This window comes from Tachypleus tridentatus, chromosome 8 (genome assembly GCF_004210375.1).
Source record: "Tachypleus tridentatus isolate NWPU-2018 chromosome 8, ASM421037v1, whole genome shotgun sequence".
In the NCBI taxonomy this organism is placed as follows: domain Eukaryota; kingdom Metazoa; phylum Arthropoda; class Merostomata; order Xiphosura; family Limulidae; genus Tachypleus; species Tachypleus tridentatus.
In genome coordinates this window covers 20641402-20666727 of record NC_134832.1, presented here as the reverse complement: position 1 = coordinate 20666727, position 25326 = coordinate 20641402, and the positions used below count along the sequence as shown (strand labels likewise).

Genomic DNA, 25326 nt, shown 5'->3' with positions numbered 1-25326 from the left:
CCACGTACAACAAAGGGAGACTTTATTAAATGTAGCTACTTTCTTCTCGTGCAAATTGAAAACTTGTAAATAATTAGTTCATACTTCAGGTCAGTGGATGTAGTATAGGATAACACACCTATTCATTTTGTTGCCTTTAGTAAGTCTAATTGCATAGCATTTAGCTTATGAGAATAGGTCTTTGTAAACTAATATGTGCATGAACAGCTTATATGACAGTCAGCGCTGCCTTCAACTTGATTAAATATACTTGAGTAACACTGCTCAAATACTGACATAAACCGCCTGCAACTTACACTTTATTCATACTTTAGTAACATATATCTGCTGTTTCACTCACGCACCAATAACTGTTTTCCTCTGGTAATGAACGTTAAAAACTCAAAATTTAGTCCGATAGTTTCCATTAGGTTATAGAGACGCTATTTCTAATTATATATATATATATATATGTGTGTGTGTGTATGTGTGTAAACGTATTGTGTAACTATAAGGTTATACTCTTACATTAAGGTAATTCATTTTTCATCAAAACTCCAAGTTACAAAATTTAATTACCTGTAAAAATATGAAACCAGATTGTGTAAGTGACCTAACTATATATTTTTGAAAAACCACATTAATTAGTTAAGAAATCTGATTCTTAATGAGCATATATATATATATATAATAATATATATATATTATTACTTTTTTCATTTTTATGCTATAAGAAAATAGTACTAGTGATAATAGGGACCACCTACTTATACACTTTATTAACATCATATTAATTAGTTAAGAAATTTGATTTCTAACGGAAAATAGTTGTTTTTCGTTTTTATTCTTGTATTGTGTTTTTTTTTTATAGCAAAGCTCCATGGGACTATCTGCTGAACCCACTGAGGGGAATCTAACCCCTGATTTTAGCGTTGTCAATCCGTAGACATACCACTGTACTAGCGGGCGGATTTATCGTAGTAGAAAACAATATTGCTTATAATATGGCGTAACTATCGTATTCAATTCTATGATCGGGTCGAGCATGGCCTAGTAATAAATGTTTCCATACTATGAATCTAATAGCGCATCAACAAATGAAATCGTGTATAAAGAGTTCGAACTAGTCGGTTATACCAGGGTATGTAAAGAGTCTTATGAATTTGATCATTTGTCGGTTTGTTTATTTTGAATCTTGCGCAAAGCTACACGAGGGCTATCTGCCCTGGCCGTTTCAAATTTTGCAGTGTAAGACTAAACGGAAGGAAGCTAGTCACCACTACTCACCGCCAACTCTTGGACTACTCTTTTACCAACGATTAGTCGGATTGACCGTAATTTTATAACGCCCCTACGGCTGAAAGGGCGAGCTTGTTTGGTGTGACGGGGATTCAAACCCGCGACCCTCGGAATACCAGTAGAGTGCCTTAACTAACATGCTGGGCTTGTAAATACTGAAATAGGGTATTTAATACTAAAATAGAATAGCGAAAGATGTTTTCAAGGGTGTTTTATTATTTTGAGAGGGGCATAAATACTCGAAATTGTGTGATCGTTTGAAAATGGCAATTTAGACAACTTTTTTCGAAAAAGTTCTACTTTAAGTAAACCGCTTTTATCTTTACTTTCATGTTGTTTTGCTTTGTTATTTTTTCTCATGAAAATAAATGATAATAGAAGCAAATGAATAACAATTCATTTATGATTCCTTTGTATGTGGGATAAATACTTATATTGACTTCCAACAAGTACAGAATTCATAATGAAAAACCTGCTTCTGCTTGTACTCCTCCTTCAGTTGCTTGCCTTTCCTTTTTTTTATGATTCTTTTGGTTGGTTTGGTTTCTATTTTCTTTTCATCAGGTGATGAGGTTTGCCTCCTTTACCATCTGATATATTTCCTATAGAATATTGATAGAATATAGTAGAATTTCAGTAGGTTAAGGAAGATTCCGAATTTAGCTCCGTTACATAATAAGAAAATCAATGCAAAAATGTTAGCCAATATCCTTTTTTCCGGATTAAATATCCCCGTGGGACTGAGAAAATATTTGTAACTTGGATATATGTCAATGAATTATTTAATTTATAAAAATCTTTGTATTTTAAATTTCATTCCATGTGTTTTGTTATAGCAAAGCCACATGGAGTTATTTGCGGTGTCCATAGAGGGGAATCGAACCCCCTGAGTTAATTGTTGAAAATCCCAAGACTTGCCATTGTGTGATGGGGAGACTGTTTAGTGGGTCAATAAAATATAGTTTCAATATTATTCATCTGGAATTCTTTAACCGTCTTTCACACTAACATATATAAACAAGTTGATCAGTTTAATGATGTTCTTTCTTAACAAGGCAGATAGTTAAGACTCTCGACTCGTAATGTGAGGATCGCGGTCTCAAATCTTTGTCACACCAAACATTCTCGCCCTTTCAGCTGTTGGGGCATTATAAAGTGAAATCCCACTATTCGTTGGAAAAGAGTAGTCCAAGAGTTGGCGGTGGGTGGTGATGACTAGCTGCCTTTTCTATAGTCTTACACTGCTAAATTAGGGACGGCTGGTGCGGAATTAAAGAAAACTAACAAACTTTCTTAACAAAGAGTAAGTCATGTTATGGTTAGTACCTTAGTGCTTTTATTGACTTAGTATCTAAATGGGATTTTCATATTCGTTACATTTTTACATAAAACTAAGCACTCTTGTGGGATTTTGTCTTAAATATTAAACTATGCCGTATTTTGAAACGAGAATGATACTGTTCTAGCCGCGACTTACATAACATATGCGATAGTTTTTGGCCCTTCGCGTAAATTTTCCTTATTATATCATTTTCACGAACGCCGTTTAAGCTACGCTTACTTGAAGGCATTATGTGTTATATTAATAAATTCTGGTATATTTGAAAAAAAAGTTTTAAGCTGTCAGATAAATAAACTCGCATACAGATAACTTTGTGTAATAAAATTACACGTAAGTAATTTTATTTAATAAAAATTCACGTAAAGTAAACAATAAAGTAGAGTAATGGTGTTCATAACTTAGTAAAGACTATGAAACAGTTTTGAGCGCTCAGAAACTAAGAATAAAACCCGTAATAAACAAAAATTAGCTAAAAGGTGTTTAGAGCAGCATATGAAACGAAGTGAAGTTAACTTTTTGCAAGGTAAAGTATATGTAAAATTTTAATGAAGACAAAGTTGGCTGAATATGCAGAAACATCTGAATGTGTTTTCGCAAAATGTTAAACATATAGTTTTGGACGAACTGCACATGTGTTATTTAGATCTAGATAATTCAAGAAAGCCCACAGAAATTGTATTAGTGTAATGTTAATCTGTTTTAGGAAATTGCACGTCAGTTAAATATTGTTTGTGTCAACTATTTTGCAAATAAGAAACTAAAGTTGAAATTAAATCCAGTCGTCATGTGTTGACAACAACGATGTGCTATCGTGTACCATACTCTTTGTACTGAAAAGTTTAGCTAAGCAAGAACAGGCAAGCTGATTTTGAATTGAAAAGTTAACGTTCAGTCTGTACTTCTCAGAGAAAAGCCTTTCTAATATTATGAGATTTGAAGCATTGGATCTTGAGATTTACGAGGATGGTTCTGAACAGACAAACTAAGTGTATTCCTTATATAAATATTACATATACTTGTTTACCATAAGGATTAGAAACGTGGAGCAGTGCTTATAAAAACGATAGGTTTGATTGAGAAAATGCTTTCAGTAAAAAAAAAGTCGAATAAAAACTTTTCTCCAAATTATGAATATTCAGTATCATTTCGTAACATTGGATTATTTTGCACATTTTATAATTTATATTGTTATCTTAGTTTATGACAATACAAAACTGCAATTTAAGAGGAATATTTATAATTTTGTAAAACATTTTGTTTCCACATATTGAGTTGATTTTAAATGAATAATATATTACTATTTCAGTTGCCTTGCAGGAGGTAGAACAAAGTTACTTTAGTTACATTACCAGGAGTATTCTTGCTATACAGTATTCTATAAAGATGTGAGTACATTATATTAAAAGATTTTAGAATATAAAGTGACGTGAAAACCATGATATGAAGACTGGGGACTACGGAATTTATCAGACCTGTCTTTGGGTATTGTTTAACGGTTTGTAATTGAGTGGTATCTCCGAAAAATAATTGTTTTAGGGAATAGTATGTAACAGATCTGTATATAACAACATCTGATATCCTTTATTTTAATAGAATGAAAATAGCAAAGGAATATTAATACACTTAGGGTATCAATACCACACAGAAAAAGAGACCTGTAACAAGTATCGCCACATTTGTGAAGAACGAAGAATCTCTAATAGGTAGAGATTCTATGACCAGAAAGGTTAAAAGAACCGTCTACATGTCCCAGACAACATTGTGCAACATAATAAAACAATATATCCGTATGGAAAAATAAAAACAAAGTAGTGTTCACAAGCTGTTTTCATGGTATACCTTTAGAATCATTACAAACTTTAACAAGCTTGAGAATAAAGACAGTAAAGTTCAAGTTACTAAATAAAATGCCTCTAAATTTCTGTGTTACTTTAATATTGAAATGGACTCTTAAAAACGTTGTTCTCATACTGTAGATGGATTATTAAAAACAGAATAATGTGGTGTTATTTAGATATGGTAGCCTTACGATGGAGCTTTTTACAATGAAAACTATGCTTCAGAGCTTTTCTTAAGATTCACAGTCATCATGAATGCGTGAGACAAAATGGAGAGTATTAAAATTGTGAGAGTCTAAACTCATTTGAATATAAGACACTGAGCCTTTGCATTGATTTTCCATCTTACAAGATTAGTAGAGAGAAAGTTAATCTCTTCCAAAAACGTGCAGGATTTAATAAAGGGACTTCTCTTGCGAGCTTTTCACCTTTCTTGTTTAGATTTACCACTGCAAAACTTGCTACATACATTCAAGTATAGACTAACCTTGTAGTTGCTTTTATTTCTATTATCATCAGAGAATTCCCTCTGGATTTACTACAGTACTACTTGCAATTCGATAACAAATATCGTCATTTATTTGGCATTCTCTATTTGCAGCCCATTGCTTTTAGCATTATCCACAGGAGAACTTAATTTATGGTTTTATGTTTTATGCTTGTGTTACTTATGGAAACTTAATGTCTCACCAACTTTACACAAAATGTGGTTGCTTCATGGTGTAAAAGTATTCTATGGTTAAGGTAACAGTTAGCTGTCTATAAGTATACGCTAATAGAATTTTTTTATGCTTCACCCTTACTAAATCTCTGTGTATATACGCCATTCAACAGATCCCAGTGGTACCAGATCTGATAGGTACAAATTCACTCAAGAATGAAAGTATATCCAGTTCACTCATGAGTGTTTTCCAAAAGCTTCTTTTGAGCAAAATTCTACATAGTTGGTTCCTGTGGAGTAGTTGTGGAAGTAATTTTACAATAACAAAATAACAGATGCTTGAAATTTATGGTTTCTGCATCACCAACCATAATGGTGCTCTTCAATACGGCTGAGGTTCGTGATGTGTAATATTTTTTAATCTTCTCAATTTGTATACAGTCTTTATACTGATGCAATTAGTGAACATTTTGTTAGCATGAAAGGTCAGCTGAACATTGATATAACTACAGCTATTGTTGATATCCTGCTAATGCCATTTTATAGGACGAAGATTTGATGCCTTTTAAGATGACAGTGATTCTTTAATGGCTTTGAGTAAAGAATTCAAAAAGATGTCACTAAATAGTTCAGAAAGGCTACATGCTTGTAAGTCACATCGATACTCCAGTTTAATCAAGTTAATTTCTGTAGGTTCCTTAAAAGTGAAGATTCTTATACGATTCATATGAACCTTCATTTTAGTATTAGCATATAGTTTTATGTATTTCATTGAACTTATTGATGGCTTCCCTACACACTATAGCTCAGTTTGAAGATGCTATATGTTAGGTCTCTCCTGTATGTAACAATCGTCAGATTGGTTATTGTTTTTACTCGTGAAGTCCATGCGTAACATTTTATTATTACAGGAATTATATCAATAATGCAGTAATTAACTGTATTTCATTGAACGTACTGATGGCTTCCCTACACACTATAGCTCAATTTGAAGATGCTATGTGTTAGGTCTCTCCTGTATGTAACCATCGTCAGATTGGTTATTGTAATTACTCGTGAAGTCCATGCGTAACGTTTTATTACTACAGGAATTATATCAATAATGCAGTAATTAACTTCATGTCATATTCCTAGATATTCAATCAGTGATGTCGAGAAACCCACTTGTTGAGAAATTTATATGCAAAAACGGCTCGTTTGGGTTGAGAAAATATTTTACATAGAAGAGCGAACAACGTTTCGACCTTCTTCGGTCATCGTCAGGTTCACAAGGGAACCCAAACGAGCCGTTTTTGCATATATATTTTTCTACAAGTGGGTTTTCTCGACATCACTGATGAATATCGATTTATGTTTAATAAATAATTAAATAAAATAAAAAGCAAAATATTGCACACGAACACAAGAAACATGTCAAATAGTGTGAATTGAGTAGCAGTAGTCGAAATAATAATGAAAAAGATTGAATTTCTGTTTCAAATAACATGTGTTTCTTCTAGTGTGTTCTTTGATGGAATTGGGTGTTGCCGGTGTTTTTGGTACTCAGTCTGATGTTACCAGTATGCATGTTCAGTCCATTTGTGATGCTTTGGATATACCTCACGTGGAGGCTCGTTGGGACTTTCAACTACAACGTCAGCGGCTGTCCATCAACTTGTTTCCCAGACCTGCTATGCTAGGTAAAGCCTATGTGGATCTTGTTAAAGTGTGGGGATGGCGAGAGTTTTGCCTTGTGTATGAAGAAAGCGAAGGTAAGGGTTTTTCATCTTTTGTTCCGCTTTTCTCAATAAGAATAAGGCTTAGAGCTGGATTTATAAGACATTTGTAAATAATCAAATAATCAAATCAAATAACAAAAGACAAAACAAACATCCTATAATCCAAGTTCTTTCGGAATCTAAACCTAGTTTCCTACGAAATCGATAAAATAAATAGGTTTCTTGTTTTGTGATACATATATAGTACATATCCACATGAATGCGTCATGAAACATCATATATGCTATTCAATTAATCGAAAAAAGATTTATGTAATAATTCATGTCTAAAACCTGACAAGTGAGCCTAGTGACCACACTCACATGTGTGTTATTTCATGTAAATAATCCTTCTACTGGCTGTTTCTGACACGAAAGTATCAAATGTACTTTTAACTAGTAACTGGGATGATTTTAAACTTGAACAAGTTTATTTTTCCATGGGTTTTTATTATTTTTGTGAATTAAATCAACTGACGAATATCAACAAGTTATTTGATAACGAGGAACGCGTTTTTCAGAAAATACGTTTGGAGACGGATTGATTAAGTAATGGCGAAAACATTATTATAAATTTACGACATTTCGACCCGTGGATTCCATAATCTTGTCTAAACGTTATATATTTATAATAACGCTTTTTTCATTACTGAGACAAGCCATCACTAAACTTTTATCAACAAGCTATGTTCTCTTGTCCTAGATAGAGATTAAATTTAGCTTTCAATTACCAGAGTTTTTTTCTTTTTTTTTCACTTGAATGCATAAATCCTCATAGGAAGTAAAATCCTCTTAAAGTCTACCTATATGTGAGTGGCTTAACTTAATCATAGCTTAAATAAAAATATAAGCTATTAAGAAGCGAAAGAAAAATCAACAAAAATGCATGAAGAAACACATATATTTGTGTGTTTGTTTTTAAATTTCGCGCAAGGCTACTCAAGGGCTATCTGTGCTAGCCGTCCCTAAATTAGCAGGGTAAGACTAGAGGGAAGGCAGCTAGTTATTACCACCCACCGCCAACTCTTGTGCTACTCTTTTACTAACGAATAGTGGAATTGATCGTAACATATAACGCCTCCACGCCTGAAAAGGCGACCATGTTTGGTGCGACCGGGATGCGAACTCGTGACTCTCAGGCTACGAGCTACACGCCTTAATCCACCTGGCTATAATATCTATTAATCACTTTTAGACTTCAGAATACATATATATTATACATACACTTGTTCGAAGATTTATTTACATTTCAGGCTGTTTGTTTAAAGTTAAGCACAAAGCAACACAATAGCTTATCTATGCTCTTCCCACCACTAGGGGTGGGCCATTTCAAACTGAAGAGTAACAGTTCGTTATAGAAATGATCAGAAGTATTTACTAATATTGTATTTATAAGTATATAGACATTACTTATACGTATAAAACCAATTAATTTTGTGAATTTTCAGTTTGGGTTGTTGTAATGATGTATATTATTTTGTTGCACTTAAGGGCTTATTGGATAAAAATAATACTGAATACAGTGCATTTGGCGATAACAAAGACTATTTAGTTTTCAATTTTCTCTTTCAATCAACATTTATTTTATATAAACTGCTCAAAAAATTAAAGAAACAAGTACGTTTTCTTATACAAGTTATCTCAGTGTTCCAAATGTGATAAAATATTTAGTTTTTTAGATAATTTGCCTCATATCAGTTACATCTATATCCATTTTTAATGTGTGATGAACGGTAAAACCTGGAGAAATAAAATTGCAAAAAATGGTCAATATCACCAAAACTGATATCCCATATGAAACAATATTGTAAACAGCTTACATGAGTTTATTCAAGAAATGTTTGAAAGATTCAATATCTAGTGTGACCTCCACGGACTGTGACACACTTCTGACATCAATTTGGCACACTTCGAATCAGTCTATCGATGTTATCTTTGGATATGGCAGCCCACTCGTCTGCCATGACTTGTCGGAGTTCCCGTACATTCTGAGGAGCGTTCTGGCATTCACTAACACGCCTCAACAACATATCCCAACAATGTTCAATCGGATTTAAATCTGGAGATCTGGCGGGCCACTCGTCAAGGAAGTCCATGTAGGCTCGCGCGTTAACCTGCATGAGAATGAGCTCATCGCCGACAGCACTGGCAAAAGGCCTTACAATGGGTTCCAGAATTTCGTCTCTGTATCGTTGTGCGTCCAGAGTACCCCTGTCGAGTATGAATAAGTCCTTGCGGCCACCCACGCATATGCCTGCCCAGACCATTACAGAATCTCCTCCATAAGCGTCGACTTGCAGAACGTTACAGGCGGAAAATCGATCTCCTCGGAGTCTCCACACTCTCACACGTCCACCATTACAAGACAGTAAACCTGCTCTCGTCTGTTTACAGCACGGTGGCCCATTGACGAAGTTCCCATTCCAGGTGCTGTCAGACAAACTCCAACCTGGCGCACGGTGTCGCAATGTCAGAATAACGCCTTTTGCAGGCCGTCTTGTTCTAAGGCGTCCGTCGTGCAGACGATTTAGAACTGTTTGGATCGGTACATGGGTTCCAGTGGAATGCTGAAGGTCATTTCGCAGTGACCGAGCCGTAGCTAACTTGTCCCGCAGAGCTGTAGTCATGATGTAACGGTTCTATCTGGCTGTTGTGCAGCGATGACGGTCTTGATCTTATATTCTGCCATAAGAGTTTGTCTCTTCCTAGTAGCGTCACCAAAGTCGATTGATGACACACCGACGCGCTGTGCCACGCTCCTTTGGGTCTGACCATCCTCCATCATCTGGACCGCCATGGCCACCTCGTTCTCTGTCAGGTGGTACCTGACTGCTTAGGTACACAAGATGAAGGTACGCACTGACAAAACAAGCCGCATAAGATCCATGTTGGTGTTTGTTTCGAGAACTAATGAGGAACGCATAGTTTCACGTAACAGCCTTATATAGGGAACCTTGAGTTGTATTCTCTTTGAGTGAGATGAGTTTCGTTTGAGTTTCTTTAAACTTCACTCGAAAGCTTAAAATATACACTTGTAGACGAACGGATATATTTTTCATATATAAATTTAGTTATGTCAAAAATATACTGAAATATGTACTTGTTCCTTTAATTTCTTGAGCAGAATGAAATGTGTTATCAGAAGAAGAAAAATAAGAATATATATTTCTGTTTTCTGCATTATTATAAGCTGTTTATAGTAAAAGTAGCTTATAAGTTAAGGTGAATAGCAAACAAGAGAAGCTTTATGATATGTATAGTCATTGCTTTATAACGTCCCGCAATGAAACGTTCATTACAAGTGTTTTTAAATCACTGACCATATTTTATTAGAAATCTTTCATATTCCAGCCCTCTGTGGGCTCAGCAGGTAGCCCAATGTGGCTTTGCTATAAGAAAACACAAACGCACTATATTCTAGAAAATTCGTTGTATTCGAATATTGTCCATTCGCTTAAAAAAGTTTTATTTTTTATGCCGTTTGTTTCTCCATATAATAACATATAGTAAAGAAACATAAGGTAAATGCTGAAATCTCACAAATTCCATTGCGTTATCCTTTTCGCAACTAATTGGTGCGACTAGCACTATGAGGTTATTCGATTTAGATCTCAACATTTATCATTGTCATATTTACGGTTTGTATATTTTGAAGATAAGAAGAATTATCGTGACATTTTCCCTTCGACTCCTGACTTTTACTACTTAATGAACCAGGAAAATGTTAAGTCCTGTTGTTTATGAGATATGAATTTTAAATATTAAATCGTTCTAAAACTCTCATTTAAAAACGAGATCTAATAATTTATTGCCCGTAAATTCGATGACAATTGTTTTTATTGTTAGTATAAAACTCGAGAAAAAGTTATGTTTCGAAACCAAATGACCTTTGCTGGCATCTGTTCTTTCTATTACAAATTATAAATCATTAGTCCTAGAATTTAAGGATGTAGCTGTAGGTGAAGTTGAAGGAACTCTGTTCAGAGAAAACTGATTTAGCAGATAATTTAACGATATACGTTGTGGAAGTAACGCTGGTGGTCGTGAATAATTGCATTCGACGAAGTGTCTCAATACCGTTTTCATTTTAAAGTAGTTTCTAAAGTTGAGACGTGATGATAAATTCGAATTTTAATTATGGGTTTACGCCTAAAGAAAATTACTGATGGTGGTTTCAACTATAAATACTCGTTTTAAGATATCTCTTCCTTGTCTCATGATAATGAAATACAGTTTTATAACAGAAAGTTTAAAATACTGGTGCCTAATGAATACTGATTATATAAAAGATGTTTCACTGAAACTAAATCAGAACCACTGATACGAGTGGCCAGACAGATCCTTTTACCGAAAATATTACCGCATATTAAATGTTGTTCGTTTTATATATCTTTTTTTTGTGATACCAGGTATATGTTTGAATTCCTAGTTAAAATTTCTAGTTGCGAATACAAGAAAATGAGATATATATGATCAGCTAATAAACTGGAAAAAAAGTGTCAAGTTTAAAAACGCAATCAGTTTGAAAATAGTATATTCCTAATGCAAACGCATTTTTTTTAGATCAGGATAATGACTATTGAGGCTCTTCATATTACATTTAAAGTAATGCTATAGTTATTTACTCTCACTTTACTGGGAATTGGATATATTTGTTTGTGTTGAATTTCGCGCATAGCTACACAAGGGATATCTGCGCTAGCCATCTTTAATTTAGCAGTGTAAGATTAGAGGGAAGACAGCTAGTCATCACAACCACCGCCAACTCTTGGGCTACTCTTTTACCAACGAATAGTGAGATTGGAAAATCATCATAATGCCCCACGGCTGAAAGGACGAGCATGTTCGGTGTGACGGGAGTTGAACTCGTGACCCTCGGATTGCGAGCGGAGTGCCTTAACCACCTGGCCATACCAGGTCTGAATCTATTTGAGTCGAAATATATTGCTTGATCTTAGAGATCGCGGTAGGAGAATCGTGCCAGATTATTTCGAAAGCATGAGCAATGAAGTGTCAGCTTTGGGTTGAATGCTCTGTTTGGGCATGCAATACTTAAAAAATTCTTAAAAAGAAAACCCATATGATAGTCATTTGCGTAAGCAGAAAACAATTAACTTTGTTGCATCATGTGAGTCTAGCTGACTCTTTTTTTTAAAAATTCTAAGTATTGTACGGACCAAATTATTAGTTCGTTCATGAATTTGAGTTGTAGGACTGGTTAATAATAAAACAAGTCATTGAAAACATATTGAATATAAAACAACAAACATTTCTGAATCTTTATGCAAAATAGCAAAAAAGTGAATAATTGAGGAATAAGACAGTTAAATGTAGACAGAAAAATATGCGATTCAGACGTCTGCTTTTTAATATTACACCCATACTTCAAAACAATTACACAATTTAATTACGACCTGGTGTCTATGTATTTCACATCAAGACGTTTTTGTTTATGCTAGTATGTCGATATTTATTTAGTAGGTTTAATATGCTCTATAATGTAACGAAAGGTCTAAGTGAAAAAATAACTGTTACTACTAAACGAAGCTGAAAAACTGGAAAGCTTTAAGTATTCTTCTCTGAAGGAGGACTATACATGTAGTTAACTATGAGAAATACATCACATGTTATAGAACTTTGAATATCATTTGGGTAATGTATCTATAGTACATTCAAGTTTATACCTAGCGTAGAGCCCGTCAAAAATGACGGTACAGGTACTACTACCCCACTGTATACCCTAACCTTACATTTGATAGCTAATTGAAATAAATAAAGTTTGCAAAATAAAGCTGGACCAACAAAAAGACAGAAATGTGTATAAGAGACAGTCAAACATCGGTAAATTCCATTCATAGAATAATTATCGGTAAAAATCAGTTTGATTAACAACTTCTAACATATAGAAAAAAAAACAGTGTGTTCTGGTAAAGCTACGCTCCAGCACTGGCTTTTATGTCATGTTGCTTCGCAAGAAGTGTATAACCTAATATATGTGTTATTCTACTGAATGTATAAAATAAAATGTGTAGTAGACAACAATACTGGAAAAATTGATGATTTCTTAATTTTTGATGGCGGATTTCAAGTGGATTTCTTAATTTAGTCTCCGTTGATTAAAGAAGTTTGTTTTTATTAAAAACGTTGATGACATAACAGAAAAAAATAGCTTGATTCAAAACATATTTAAGGATAAAATTGATTTAATATTTTTACTTTAATCATAAATTTGTTGCACTTGACTCTAAACTAGGTAATCCCACACTAAGTCTTTATTTTAGGCTTTCTACAAACACTACCTACACTTATAAGGTTTCACGATCTCTCCTCCTGTTTCGATAAATGAAGCGTGACTTAGCTCACAGTAGGTTTTATATAACTGAGATAGATTTATTTATCTTCAGTACTGAGAATAATGATACAAAGAATTATTAACGAATGTTTACTTTTACTTGCTTTTTCAAAAATCGTAATGCCCAGAAACATTATTGAACCACTTAAACATATATTTTTTATGGAATTAGAAAATATAAACTAAGTTACTGCTTTATTACCATTTTTTCTTTCTTGCAATTTCACTAAATATTAAATAAAAAATGTTGTGCTACATTAAAAGTTAAATAATTTAAAAATAACAAAAAGACCAAGTCAGAAGGACAAAGAAATGAAAATAAACTTTATCTATAGTTTAAAATTCTACCATGCTCTGATGGTTAGGACAGTCGACCGTCGTTTTGCTGGTAGGTGAATCGAGTGTAACATACTCGCCTTTTCATTCATGAAGACAATATAAGCGATGGTTAATGTCATTATTCATCGCTAAAGAGTACCCCAAAAGCTGGTAATGAGTGGTTTTGTCTTCCTTCTAGTATACATATTCAAAATTAGGACTGCCCGTGCTAGCTGTCCCTAATTTAGCAGTGTAAGACTAGAGACAAGGCAGCTAGTCACACCTACCAACGAATAGTGGAATTGACCATCACGTTATGACGCCACCACGGCTTAAAGAGCGAGCATGTTTGGTGTGACAGGCATTCGAACCCGCGACCCTCAGATTACGAGTAGTGTCTAAACCACCTGGCCATGCCGGTCCCAAAATTAGGTGTCGTTGGCATAAAGAGCTCTCGAGTGCCTTTACGCCAAATTCAGTAAACTAATGAACCTATAACCGAATAAATATGATGTATCAAAGAAAGATATTATAGGCTTAAGAAATGCGTAACAACAGAAAGTTTTATTTTTCTAACCAATATAATTTTTCGTTTTCGAGACAAAAAATATATGACAAAAATGTATTATTATCAAAATAATTACATTGTTGTCTTATGAGTATTTCAATGATTGGAAAATATTTATTTAAATGATTAAAATATGTATAATATCTTCAATTGTGGATATCTAATTTATTAAAAATAGTGTATCATTATGTAGTGTTTCTCTAGTACTAAAACCTTTCTATACTGGAAATCTCCGCTGAATATATTTTTTGAATGAAGTTTTAGAATTAATAAATTCATACCATACTGCATCTTATTTCTGAAATCATTCATTTGTAATTTTTATTTCAGAGTAAGTGGAAAAAATACAGGAATTTGGACATAATTTTATTACTTCAAAAATCAGTTCAAATAAACAGATGTATCAATCGCTGAAATAATGTAAAAAACAAACAATCTATTCGACTGTTATAATGTCCAAAGAAGTAAAAGAAAGTAAGACAATCTAGAACATATTTACTGACGACAAGGGGTCATCGGATCAATATTACAAAGTGTTTGTACAATCAGTAAAACACACACGTGTTTCATAAGCCATTTTACTAACCATGGAAAAATTTAATCATATTTATGCAAAATATGCCTTTTAGTTTTTCCTTAACATCACTTCGATAATTTATAGAAAGCATAATTTTTTTTTTAAATGTATCAGAATATTTCTCAAGATATGAAATCAAGTCTATGTTTTAAAAGCAAACATTTCTTAAACAAAGATTTTGCTTCTTAGACTCATATTTCGCCTTCATCCTCCCCTGCAGCACAGAGATAAGACTGATAACTTATTATGCTAAGAATCGAGCTGCGATACCTGTGGTAATCAGAGCACAGATAGCCCTTTGTGTAGCGTTGGTCTTAGCAACAAAGAAATAGTCCTGTTGCTATATCAGTGAATTCCTCTATAACATAGTTTCACTAGTTTTATTCAATTAAATATTTTGTTAGTCATTTTGGAAAAGTCGGATTGTTTGTCCTTTTTTCAAATAATCAAATTGGAACTTGTCTCAAAGCAGAAAACAGTCTCTGTGAATGCAAAAGTTATTGCCTCCACGGAGGCAAATAATCTTGTATTATTATTAATATACTTTATTAGTTTGTTTACACTTATGCAGAAACTAATAATGGTAATTTAAGATATTTTACTAGATTTATGACTTCTTATTAATGCTGCTTTTACTTGTCACTACTTCTTTCAAAAAATAGTGATATAATAAAAGGTAAATATATTATCTTGAAGTATTTTGAATAGTACTATTCTTAATATCATTAAATAATGCCTTTATGTAGAGATTTTCTAATTTCACAATTAGGAGGAGAAATAAACCTTTTGTCTAAACAAAGAAGAAATATTAGCTTACAAAATTATAAAAGTGATATTTAGCACTTAAGGCAACTTTTATAACAAAAATTTAAATATGTACCTGATTTATAGTCACATTTATTTTTATACATATATGTGGAAGAAATCTCATACAATTTTATTTTATAGTATTTGAAATATGATCCACTGTATGTTGTTGTAGTTTGATTCTGTTGTATAAAATATGAGGTGTATACATTTTTTTTTGAAAATCGTGATAATAATGAAGAGTAAATCAAATAGTATTGAGCAAAAAACTGAAGATAATTTTCAGAGAAATAAAAAATCTATAAGAATAATTCTTTTTATAAGAAAATCTTTTCAATCAATTTATTGCTTTTATTATAATGCATCTCACACACGTAATATATCTTATAAAATGCATTCGATTTTCAATTTTTTTAGTTCTATTTCTACTCAGAAATATGTATAGAATCAAAAAGTAAACACTATATAGGCACAGTACATTCTGTACACTTAAGGAACATTAAACATAGTTAAGAAAATACTTGAATGTTTTTTTTTTCCTCTTCTCAAATATGACAGGCGTCATACGGTTGCAAGATTTCTTCAAAGAAGCTCAAAAAAATGGATGGCGGTTACATCTCTACCAGTTTAAACCAGGAGAGCCATACAGAGACCTATTCTGGAAAATAAAAAGCGCTGGCGACAATAGGATTGTATTAGATGTGAAACGAGAAAATGTATACACCGTTCTTAAGCACGTGAGATTTATTCCTGACGTCTATAGTACATCCTGTTCCGTATACAAGAAATAAAGAAAAAAAGTCCCTTAAACACTAATTATGCTGGCATACGCTCAGCAAAATGAAAAAAAAACTTCTAAAGTTATTGGTTTGAGCCAATTTATTACAAAATTTTCTTATTCGGATATAGAGAGATACATCTTTTTTTTTAGTTATTTAACTCAGTATTTTTAATTCTTACAAAGAATTATCTTGCATGTATACATGAATCAAAATAATAATAATAGTTTTTTACATTTTTAGAACTCGAAATTTTAGCTGATCTTATTGTAACATGTAAAAAGAAATAAATAATTATTTACTTCAATTATTTTAAGAACTAAAACTTACGTTTGTATTCAAGTTATAAATACGCGTGAAAAATAAGACAACGAATCAAAAGCTAAATCAGTAGTAATAATTTTAGTAGATTCAACACTACTACTACTATGTATTTTTTATATTTCTATTAATTTGATATTACAAATTTAACTTTTTCAGGCTCAGCAAGTTGGTATGATGACAGAGAAACATAGTTATTTGATCACTTCTTTGGTAAGTCTAGTAGCTCGAACAACAGCAACAAAAAAGCCATGAAATACATAAAAGTGATATAGTTTTTATTCTTCTGTCATACTTCATCAGCGAGGCAGCCAAATAGGTTATTGGTTTTATCGTAAAGCGATTTTAGGTTTTTAGGTGTATATGAAGAAGCGGAAATGTGTGTTACGAAATTATGTGAGATCATTCTGACTTCCCTTATACTCATTTTTGTTAGTTAATAGGAGTAAATTTAAAGGTAAAAGAAGTTTATGTTTTCTTAAGATACATTATTGAAACCTGTAAAATAATATGATTTACCTGAACACACAGCACCAATTTATATGCAAAAACGGCTCGTTTGGGTTGAGAAAATATTTTACATAGAAGAGCGAACAACGTTTCGACCTTCTTCGGTCATCGTCAGCTTCACAAAGAAAGAGGTAACTGACCGGAAGCTGACCACATGTTTGAAAGGGGTTGTGTAACTGAGTGTCGGAATGTAGAGTGCGGTATTAGATGTTTGAATATATAATTTTATTTACTATTTTATATATATTAATGTAGGTATAAAGGCGTTCCTTTATATTGGTTTATTTTGGGTTTAAGTTGTTGTATAAGTAAGGCTTCTTTAATTTTGCGTTTGTTTATGTTTGTTTCTTTATTTAGTATTTGAGTGTTTTCTATGGTTATGTTGTGTTTATTTGACTTGCAGTGTTCGAAAACGTGTGAAGGTGACTTTTCATGTTCTTTGAATCTGGTTTCCATTTTTCTACTTGTTTTGCCAATATAGAAGTCGTGGCAGTTATCACATTGTATTTTGTAAATAATGTTGGTGTGGTGTTTGTCAGTGTAGTTTTTACATAGTATAGACCTCAGTTTTGTGCGTGGTTTTAGAATAAATTTGGTATTAACTGGAATGTAATATTTTTTACTAGTTTTTGCCAAATGTTGGTTATTTGTTTGCTAATGTTAGGAATATATGGTATACAGCAGTATATGGTTTCGTGATTTTTTGATTCGTGAGAAATATTTACTTTTGTTGGTTGATTTTGCTTTTTGTCTACGTGTGCGTATAATGTTTTCCACGGTTTGTGGAGGAAACTTATTGATGTTGATGAAGTATTGTTTTATTTTGTCTAACTCATCGTTAATTTTATCTGATGAGCATACTGTTATGGCTGTGTTTATTTGGTTTCTTAGTATGTTGAGTTTTTGTTTTATTTCATGTGCTGAGTCCCAAGGAATGTATAGTCCAGTATGGGTGATTTTTCGGTGGATTTCTGTTTTGGATTGTGTGTCGGTTCTTGTAATTTTGGGTTAAGAAATTATATTTGATTGCTTTCTTCCTGTTTACATGTGAAGTTAATGTTGGGATGTATAGAGTTAATGTGATTGAAAAAATTAAGTATGTGTTCTGTAGATTTGAACCGTGTCATCTACATATATGTACCAGTATAGTGGTGGATGTAATGCTGTGTTAATTGCTTGTGTTTCAACTTGTGTCATAAAAATATTGGCTAGAACTGGTGATACTGGGTTGCTCATGCTTAGGCCATTTGTTTGTATATAGTTTTGGTTGTTGAACCAAATATAGAGTTCTAAGGCTATCTTGCATATAAATTTCTCAACAAGTGGGTTTCTCGACATCACTGACACAGCAACAATCTTAACAAAGATTAAGTCACTGCAATTTCTTAGTCTATTTCTTTTCTTAGAACACCGTGATAAATATTTAATTTATGACCTAAAGTTACATTATTTGATTTGGAGGAAAATTATTAACCAATGTCATATCTTTGTGAATCAAATGTGTCATTAGATTTTTCGAAATAACGTTCAATGTCATTATGAACATAGTAATATCGTTTGTTTCAAGCATAATCTGCATTTGTTCACGTGCACGTTTGTAAATTACGAAATGAATCGCATAATAAAATAAACTTTTAAAATACATATTTCTTTCTACAAAATGTTTGATAATTATAATTCAAAATCTTCCTTTGTCCCTGACTTGGGTCTGAGAATCCAATACTACATCCTATACTATACATAAATACTACATCCAGTTTAAACTCGTTTGTTGCTTTAAAATAATGACAGTAGTAGTTAATCGGAAAATAGAGCTCTTTTATATTACATTCAATGCAGTAATTTCACTTAAATATTAACCATATCTCTGTGTTTAGAACTGTTAATGGCAAAAGCCCACTAAATAGTCAGGAATATCAAACAGTAAATACATTGCTGGCCAAAAGCTTAAGGCCAATGAACATGAAGAGCAAATATGCATTTTGCGTTGTTGGACTCAACCACTTATTTGAGTAGAGCTCCATAAGATGAAAATAAGAAAAGGGAAAATAAAAAAAACTCTTTTAGCATTTAATAGGAAAAATGTGAACACTATGAAATTAGCCTAAATACTAGCTGGTCAAAAGTTTAAGACCACACTGAAACGAAGCATTAATCGGTAAACACGTAACGAAATTTAGTCATTTGTGTCAAAGCATTTGTGTACAGGGGTGTCAAACAGCAGCTGGCTACATTGGCATGTTGGAGAGAGCATCTTTATTGACTGAAGGCCCTCGCTTGCGTAGAAATGACTGGATCTTTCAGCATAACAACGCTGCAATCCACAATGCCCGCAGGACAAAGGATTTTTTCATGGCGGATAACGTGATTCTTTTGGACCATCCAGCGTGTTCGACCGAACTGAACTCCATTGAAAATGTTTGGGGCTGAATGGCAAGGGAAGTCTATAGAAATGGACGTCAGTCCCAAACAGTGCATGATCTTCGTGAAGCCATCTTCAACACTTGGAATAACATTCCAGCCAGCCTTCTGCAAACGCTTAATATCGACCGTGCCAAAGGAAATGTTTGCAGTTATTCGCAATGACAGCCGTGCAACTTACGACTGAGACTTCTTGTTGGGCATTTCCTACCCTGTTTAGGACTTCTTTTTGATATGGTCTTAAACTTTTGACCAGCTAGTATTTAGGCTAATTTCATAGTGTTCACATTTTCCCTAGTAAATGCTAAAACTTATTTTTAATTTTTATTTCCCTTTTCTTATTTTCATCTTTCGAAGCTCTGTTCAAATATGTGGTTGAGCCTAACAACGCAAAATGCATATATTTTTCTTTTTGTTCATTGTCCTTAAGGTTTTGGCCAGCAGTGTATATATTTGTATCTTAATTTTGTACTTTTCTTTAAACGCAAAGTTACATGATGTATTCACGAAGACTCTGGTAAGTCCGAAGGCTTATAACATTAAAATTGGGTTTCGATACCCGCGATGAGCAAATTACAGATAACCCATTCTGTAGTTTTATGCTCAATCACAAGACAAAGTAACAAAACAAGCTACACTATGGATTATCTACTATGTGCCCGTTTTTAGTGGTATAAACCCTCAAGCTTATTACTAGGACACCGAGTAGCATCTTTTTAACTATCCAAATCCCAAATTATCACCTTTCTTATTATGAAAGACACACTTGGAATACAATTGTATATAAATTGTATATGAGTGACAGTTTCATTATTGACATAAAACACGTCTTCACAGATATAATGGTTTTCAAATTAAATAGAAAATTAATACAGTCTAAAGTGGTGTTACTTTCGTGTGCTTAGGATGTTCATACAGTCGATCTACAAGATTTCAAGTACGGAAAGACAAACATAACAGCCTTCAGAATTGTGGACATGGAAAGTCCTGAACTGCGTAGTTTACTTGATGAATGGGGTCCGTTTTCAGGAGACTTTGGAAGCAGTACAAGAACTCACCCCCGGACAATAAAAGTAAGAGTGGTTTCTATCTGGCTTATATGATTCTGTCGCAATTTCGCAGAAATTAAACGTACTTACTAAAACAGACTAATGCAATAAAATTACGTGTAAATTATACATAGGATAGTACTTAAAGTGTATGATAGATTTTGGCTTAATATATATATATATTTCACGGAAAGACTTAGCTTATTTGGCGAACAGAAATAAAATATCTGAAATGTTGGAAATTATTTTCATTCATTTCTTTAAAGAAGAAAAGTCTCTCTCTCTCTCTCTCTCTCTATATATATATATATATATATATATATATATATATAATATAAATTGCACATATTTTAAGTGCTCCATTTGTGTTGTCGTTATTTATATCGTCAATAACACCAAAATATGGTGTTATGTTGGTATTTCAGGTCATTTTGATTTAAATGTCTAAAGTCTTGTCTAGATTCAAAGAAAGATGGGTAAAACATTTAGCATCTAATGTAATTTTGACATTTGGAGGTGCAAATAAATTAATTATGATTAATTTACAAATTTATTTTAAGCTGTCTATCCTTAAATGAGTTTAGAAAGCATTTATTCCTAATAAATAATCTCGGTATCATTATGAAACATTAAATGTAATCTCTTGTTATTTAGTTATGGCTTTGAATTATAACATATAAGCACAGTCGAAATTAACTTCAGTAAATATTTTGTACCAACGAATTATAAATATGTTGCAAACGAATCATGAGCGCAAAGCAGAGCAGAAAACACACCCTGTTTTCTTAAAAAATCGGCGTAAAGCTTGGGCTTCAGAAACAATGCCTGTCTAATATTACGTCAAGTTAAATAGTTTATTGAAATGAAACTTCTCTAGCGAACAAACAAAGATTCATCCTTCTGTTCACTAATAGTTGTAATATGTTAATAGTTCATCCTTAGGAAGATATCCATATTATTCATTCTTTTAAAATCTAGAATGATGAAAACCCTCGTATTTGGCCATGTCTATCTCTTTTATTTTTGACACATTTTCATTGTACGCTATTAATTACGTTTTACTTTTGTTAATGGTTTTTTAATATGTAAAATACATTGTTAAATTCCTGTAGTCTGGTATATATATATATATATATATATATATACATATATATATGTCAACGATTAATCCATGACAAAGTTTAGCCAACATCATGACGTCTTAAATAATTAGTTTACATAATGAATTATTGTTTAGAATGAAAGACATATGCTAATGGCTATGCATATACATTACACAAACACTTGTCACTTGTCTAATATGTATTTCATGAACGAAAAACAGATTCAAATTCCTGAAGAGGCCATATTAAGTTTCGATAATAGATTTAAGAGTTACATTTTCATTGATAATACATAATAATTGATAATATAATCTATCACAGAGCTATGTTGCCGAAAATGATACTACGACGAACATATGTAGATTTCAATAGAACTATAACAAAACTTTATTATAACGTAACATGCAACACTGTAACAACAGAGAGAAGGTAGACAGGCTTCAGAAATATATCTTTCTTCATTAACCAGTTAATTATTAATTGCTGTATGTCTTGGTAATAAAACAGGCAATATTTATGAAGGTTACTGTATTATACATCATTAGTATTTATACAGTTTATAAAGCTGCCTAATTTAGGGTAATTTCTTGATAACTACTCAACGATGATGTTTTCAGTGTGGTTTATTGCAAATTATCCTGTTTGCAGGATAAAATTTGATATCAGTATTAGTCATGCCTGTTCTCTTGTTATTTCAAAAGTCAATCTTGAACTTTGCTTGTGTGCGCAACGTTTCAAACGGACAACAGATGAACCCTCGGACAGACACCACAACTCATAGTATATACACTTAAAATGTAAAAAAAAAAGGTGCAAAAAATACACACTCATAAACCAAACTGAGTACTGTATGATGTTTATCTCCGTTCAGTTAGTTAAATTGCTGCAAAATATGATTTTTTTTATCTCCGCCCAGTTACTGACGTTGCTGCAATATATGATGTTTTTTTTTTTTAATATTCATTCAACTACTGACAATGTAGCAAGGTGTGATGCTTTTGACAACACAAATTCCAGAAAAAAACCTAACAAGAAGCCTCTTAACATAGCTTTTGGAAAAAATTAAATATTCTGAGATATTTCTAAAGATCATGATCATCTAATCTGAATTTACCGAACTCTTATTTATCAGCTGAAAAATGTGAAGGCCTGTATCACTCAATTACAAGCAGAACTTAGAAACATCAGTTACGTTTTGTGAAAAGAAAACTACAAATGTTTTACGTAAAGAAAGGGCATAGGTAGCTTCACCAGAAGAAAAAGTATTGAAATTTGTTTTCATTATTTTATCTTTTGTATGACACAGGAGTTTTCTTTTAACATAGTGACTAAATTAACAAAGAGATATGCACTCGATTTACTAAATGTGTGCGCCACGCTTGTGTAGTTGATAACTTGTTTTGGTCCATTTGTGTTTGAAAAATAGGAAAAAATACCATATTCCAAACAGCTTAGAAATCTGTAGGAATGTATAACTTAAATTCAATAATCACAGAATTCAAGTATAATTCGAACTAAAACTTCTCCAAAGTACCTTTTTAGTATTACTCTGAAAAATGAGACGAGAAGGGAATTTTGCACAAAAGGTTCTTTTAGGTATATCCATGAACATAAAATGGTCGGTAAATCTGTTTACATTTTATGTTTTGTTTTACCAAAGATAAAATAAAAATGATCAAAATACAAGTTTTGAGTATTGATGTTTCAAAGACTTCTTAATTCTTTTTTTTTTTGTTAAAAATAAATGAAGTTTATTTAATTAAATATGAAAATTAAAGTTAGAACTTGTATCTGTTTAAAGTAATTTGAATGAGAGTTTTTGTTTTCCAACGTCGGTTTTATAAACTACAATTGGGCGTATGTTATAAAGTACTAGTCTGTTTTAAATTTACTTGGTCGCTTTGTCGGTGTCATAGTTATTTTATGAAGTAGATATTGAACACTTGGATGCTCTTATAGTACTATTTAGCACTTTGATGCATGCTTTTAGAAAGGTAGTTAGCATTTTGATGCTTTTGAAAAAAGAAGTTAACACTCAACAGATTTTGGATAAGTAGTTAAAATTTTTATGTTGTTGAAGTTGTAATATTTTAAGGATTTTTAATTTGTAGCTTACAATTCGAGGCTTTTTGGAGAAGCAGTTAACAATTTGGAACATTTGGAGTGTAATTAACACGTTGGATTTATATTTTATGTAAGGTTCTCCAGTATGAAAATGTTTACAGTATGATAACGACTTTCTAAACAGTCTGGAAGAGAATGAATTACTTCAATACATCTCTATTCTAAGTGCTAGTTGCCTCTTTCAACATCCACCTGTTGTAGAAAACCGTTAATCTCACTATAAAAAAATACAGCCATGGACAGTACACCTTTTGGTCTGCTGTCCAATAATCTCAGTAAACAACTTGTTTTTTTGCTCAAAATATACAACCAATTACATCACTTGTCTTACTAGCATCAGTTATGACCAGTTATAGTTTCTCTCATCAGATTTGTTAAAGAAATAATTATCCTTTGAAACAATTGTCTGTGTTACTGGTATAAACCAGGTGGGTTCGTTATAACCATTAAGTTTTCTGTTTTGTGCACATTTGTTTGTTTGAAATTTTCTAACAAAGTTTTATGCTGATATTAGAATTAAATAATAATAATAATAATTACTTTTATTACGTTGCATTAATTTTGGGAATTTTCTATGCCGAGTTTCCTTGAACAAATGTAATGAGCTAAACAATTGAAAAGTATAGATATGCATAATTATAACTTATCATTTTTATAATTTGTTGGATATTTTAATTCAAATCTGTGTGCTTTTAGATACGTTAAGTTTTACGATTTCTTTTATATTGCAGGAATTAGCTTCGAGAGATTAAAAACGATAAAAATTGATATCGTTGTAAGAGCTAAGAAGATGTTCAGGATGTTTTATATAGTACGTAATGCCGTTGTACAGAAAGATCATGCTCGTTGCTCGCTATTTGCGTATAAGTTAATACACTTAATTATCGATTAGCCATGAATTTTATTATTTACACCGTAGACAAACCCAAATAACACAAAAAAAATCCGAACGGAAAAAAAATGGTTTTACTTAATTTTCCAGCCTAATTTTCAGTTTTAGTTTTACTGTATACACAGAAAATAGTTTAATTACTAAATCTGATTTAAGACACACATGAGGTAGATCATGCAAGCAAACACGTACATTATGTACCTATGTGCTAAAGAAATGGCATAAAATTTAGTTCACATGGCGTCTTATTCGCTCTTTCTCGCCATCTTCATTTAGACAACTGTGTGCCACTATGCAAGTTCATACAGTTATATGGCGAAGTCACGTAGTACTATATACAGTGAATCAAAATAAAGAGGGCTGAATATGGTATATAAAAATGATCTTGGATTCCCATCACGTTGTTACAGCTTAATATTACCAAATCCGGTTTTGCTCTGTCAGATGACTGTGCATATTGACAATAGCCACGCACCGCAGCTTTCATTACAAAAGTCTTCGCCGTGAAGGTTTCGTGATTAAAGAATATCCTCTTCTATGAAATTTTACATAACTGCACGAGGAAGAAAATTTCCCCTCACTTGTTTTAACAATATATTTTATGAAGTTTTAATTTACTTGAATATCCAT

General features: G+C 32.4%; 1 protein-coding gene across 2 annotated transcripts in view; it reads left to right on the top strand.

Annotated features, from left to right (window-relative positions):
• LOC143258636 (glutamate receptor ionotropic, kainate 2-like) overlaps positions 1–25326 on the top strand; it is a 70780-nt gene that overhangs the window by 29656 nt on the left and 15798 nt on the right. For both annotated transcript variants that reach the window (XM_076517884.1, XM_076517883.1), the window contains exons 3-6: positions 6619–6870; positions 16056–16234; positions 16757–16810; positions 20434–20601. In XM_076517884.1, the coding sequence (XP_076373999.1) occupies positions 6619–6870; positions 16056–16234; positions 16757–16810; positions 20434–20601 (653 nt within the window). The remainder of the gene's footprint in view (positions 1–6618; positions 6871–16055; positions 16235–16756; positions 16811–20433; positions 20602–25326) is intronic.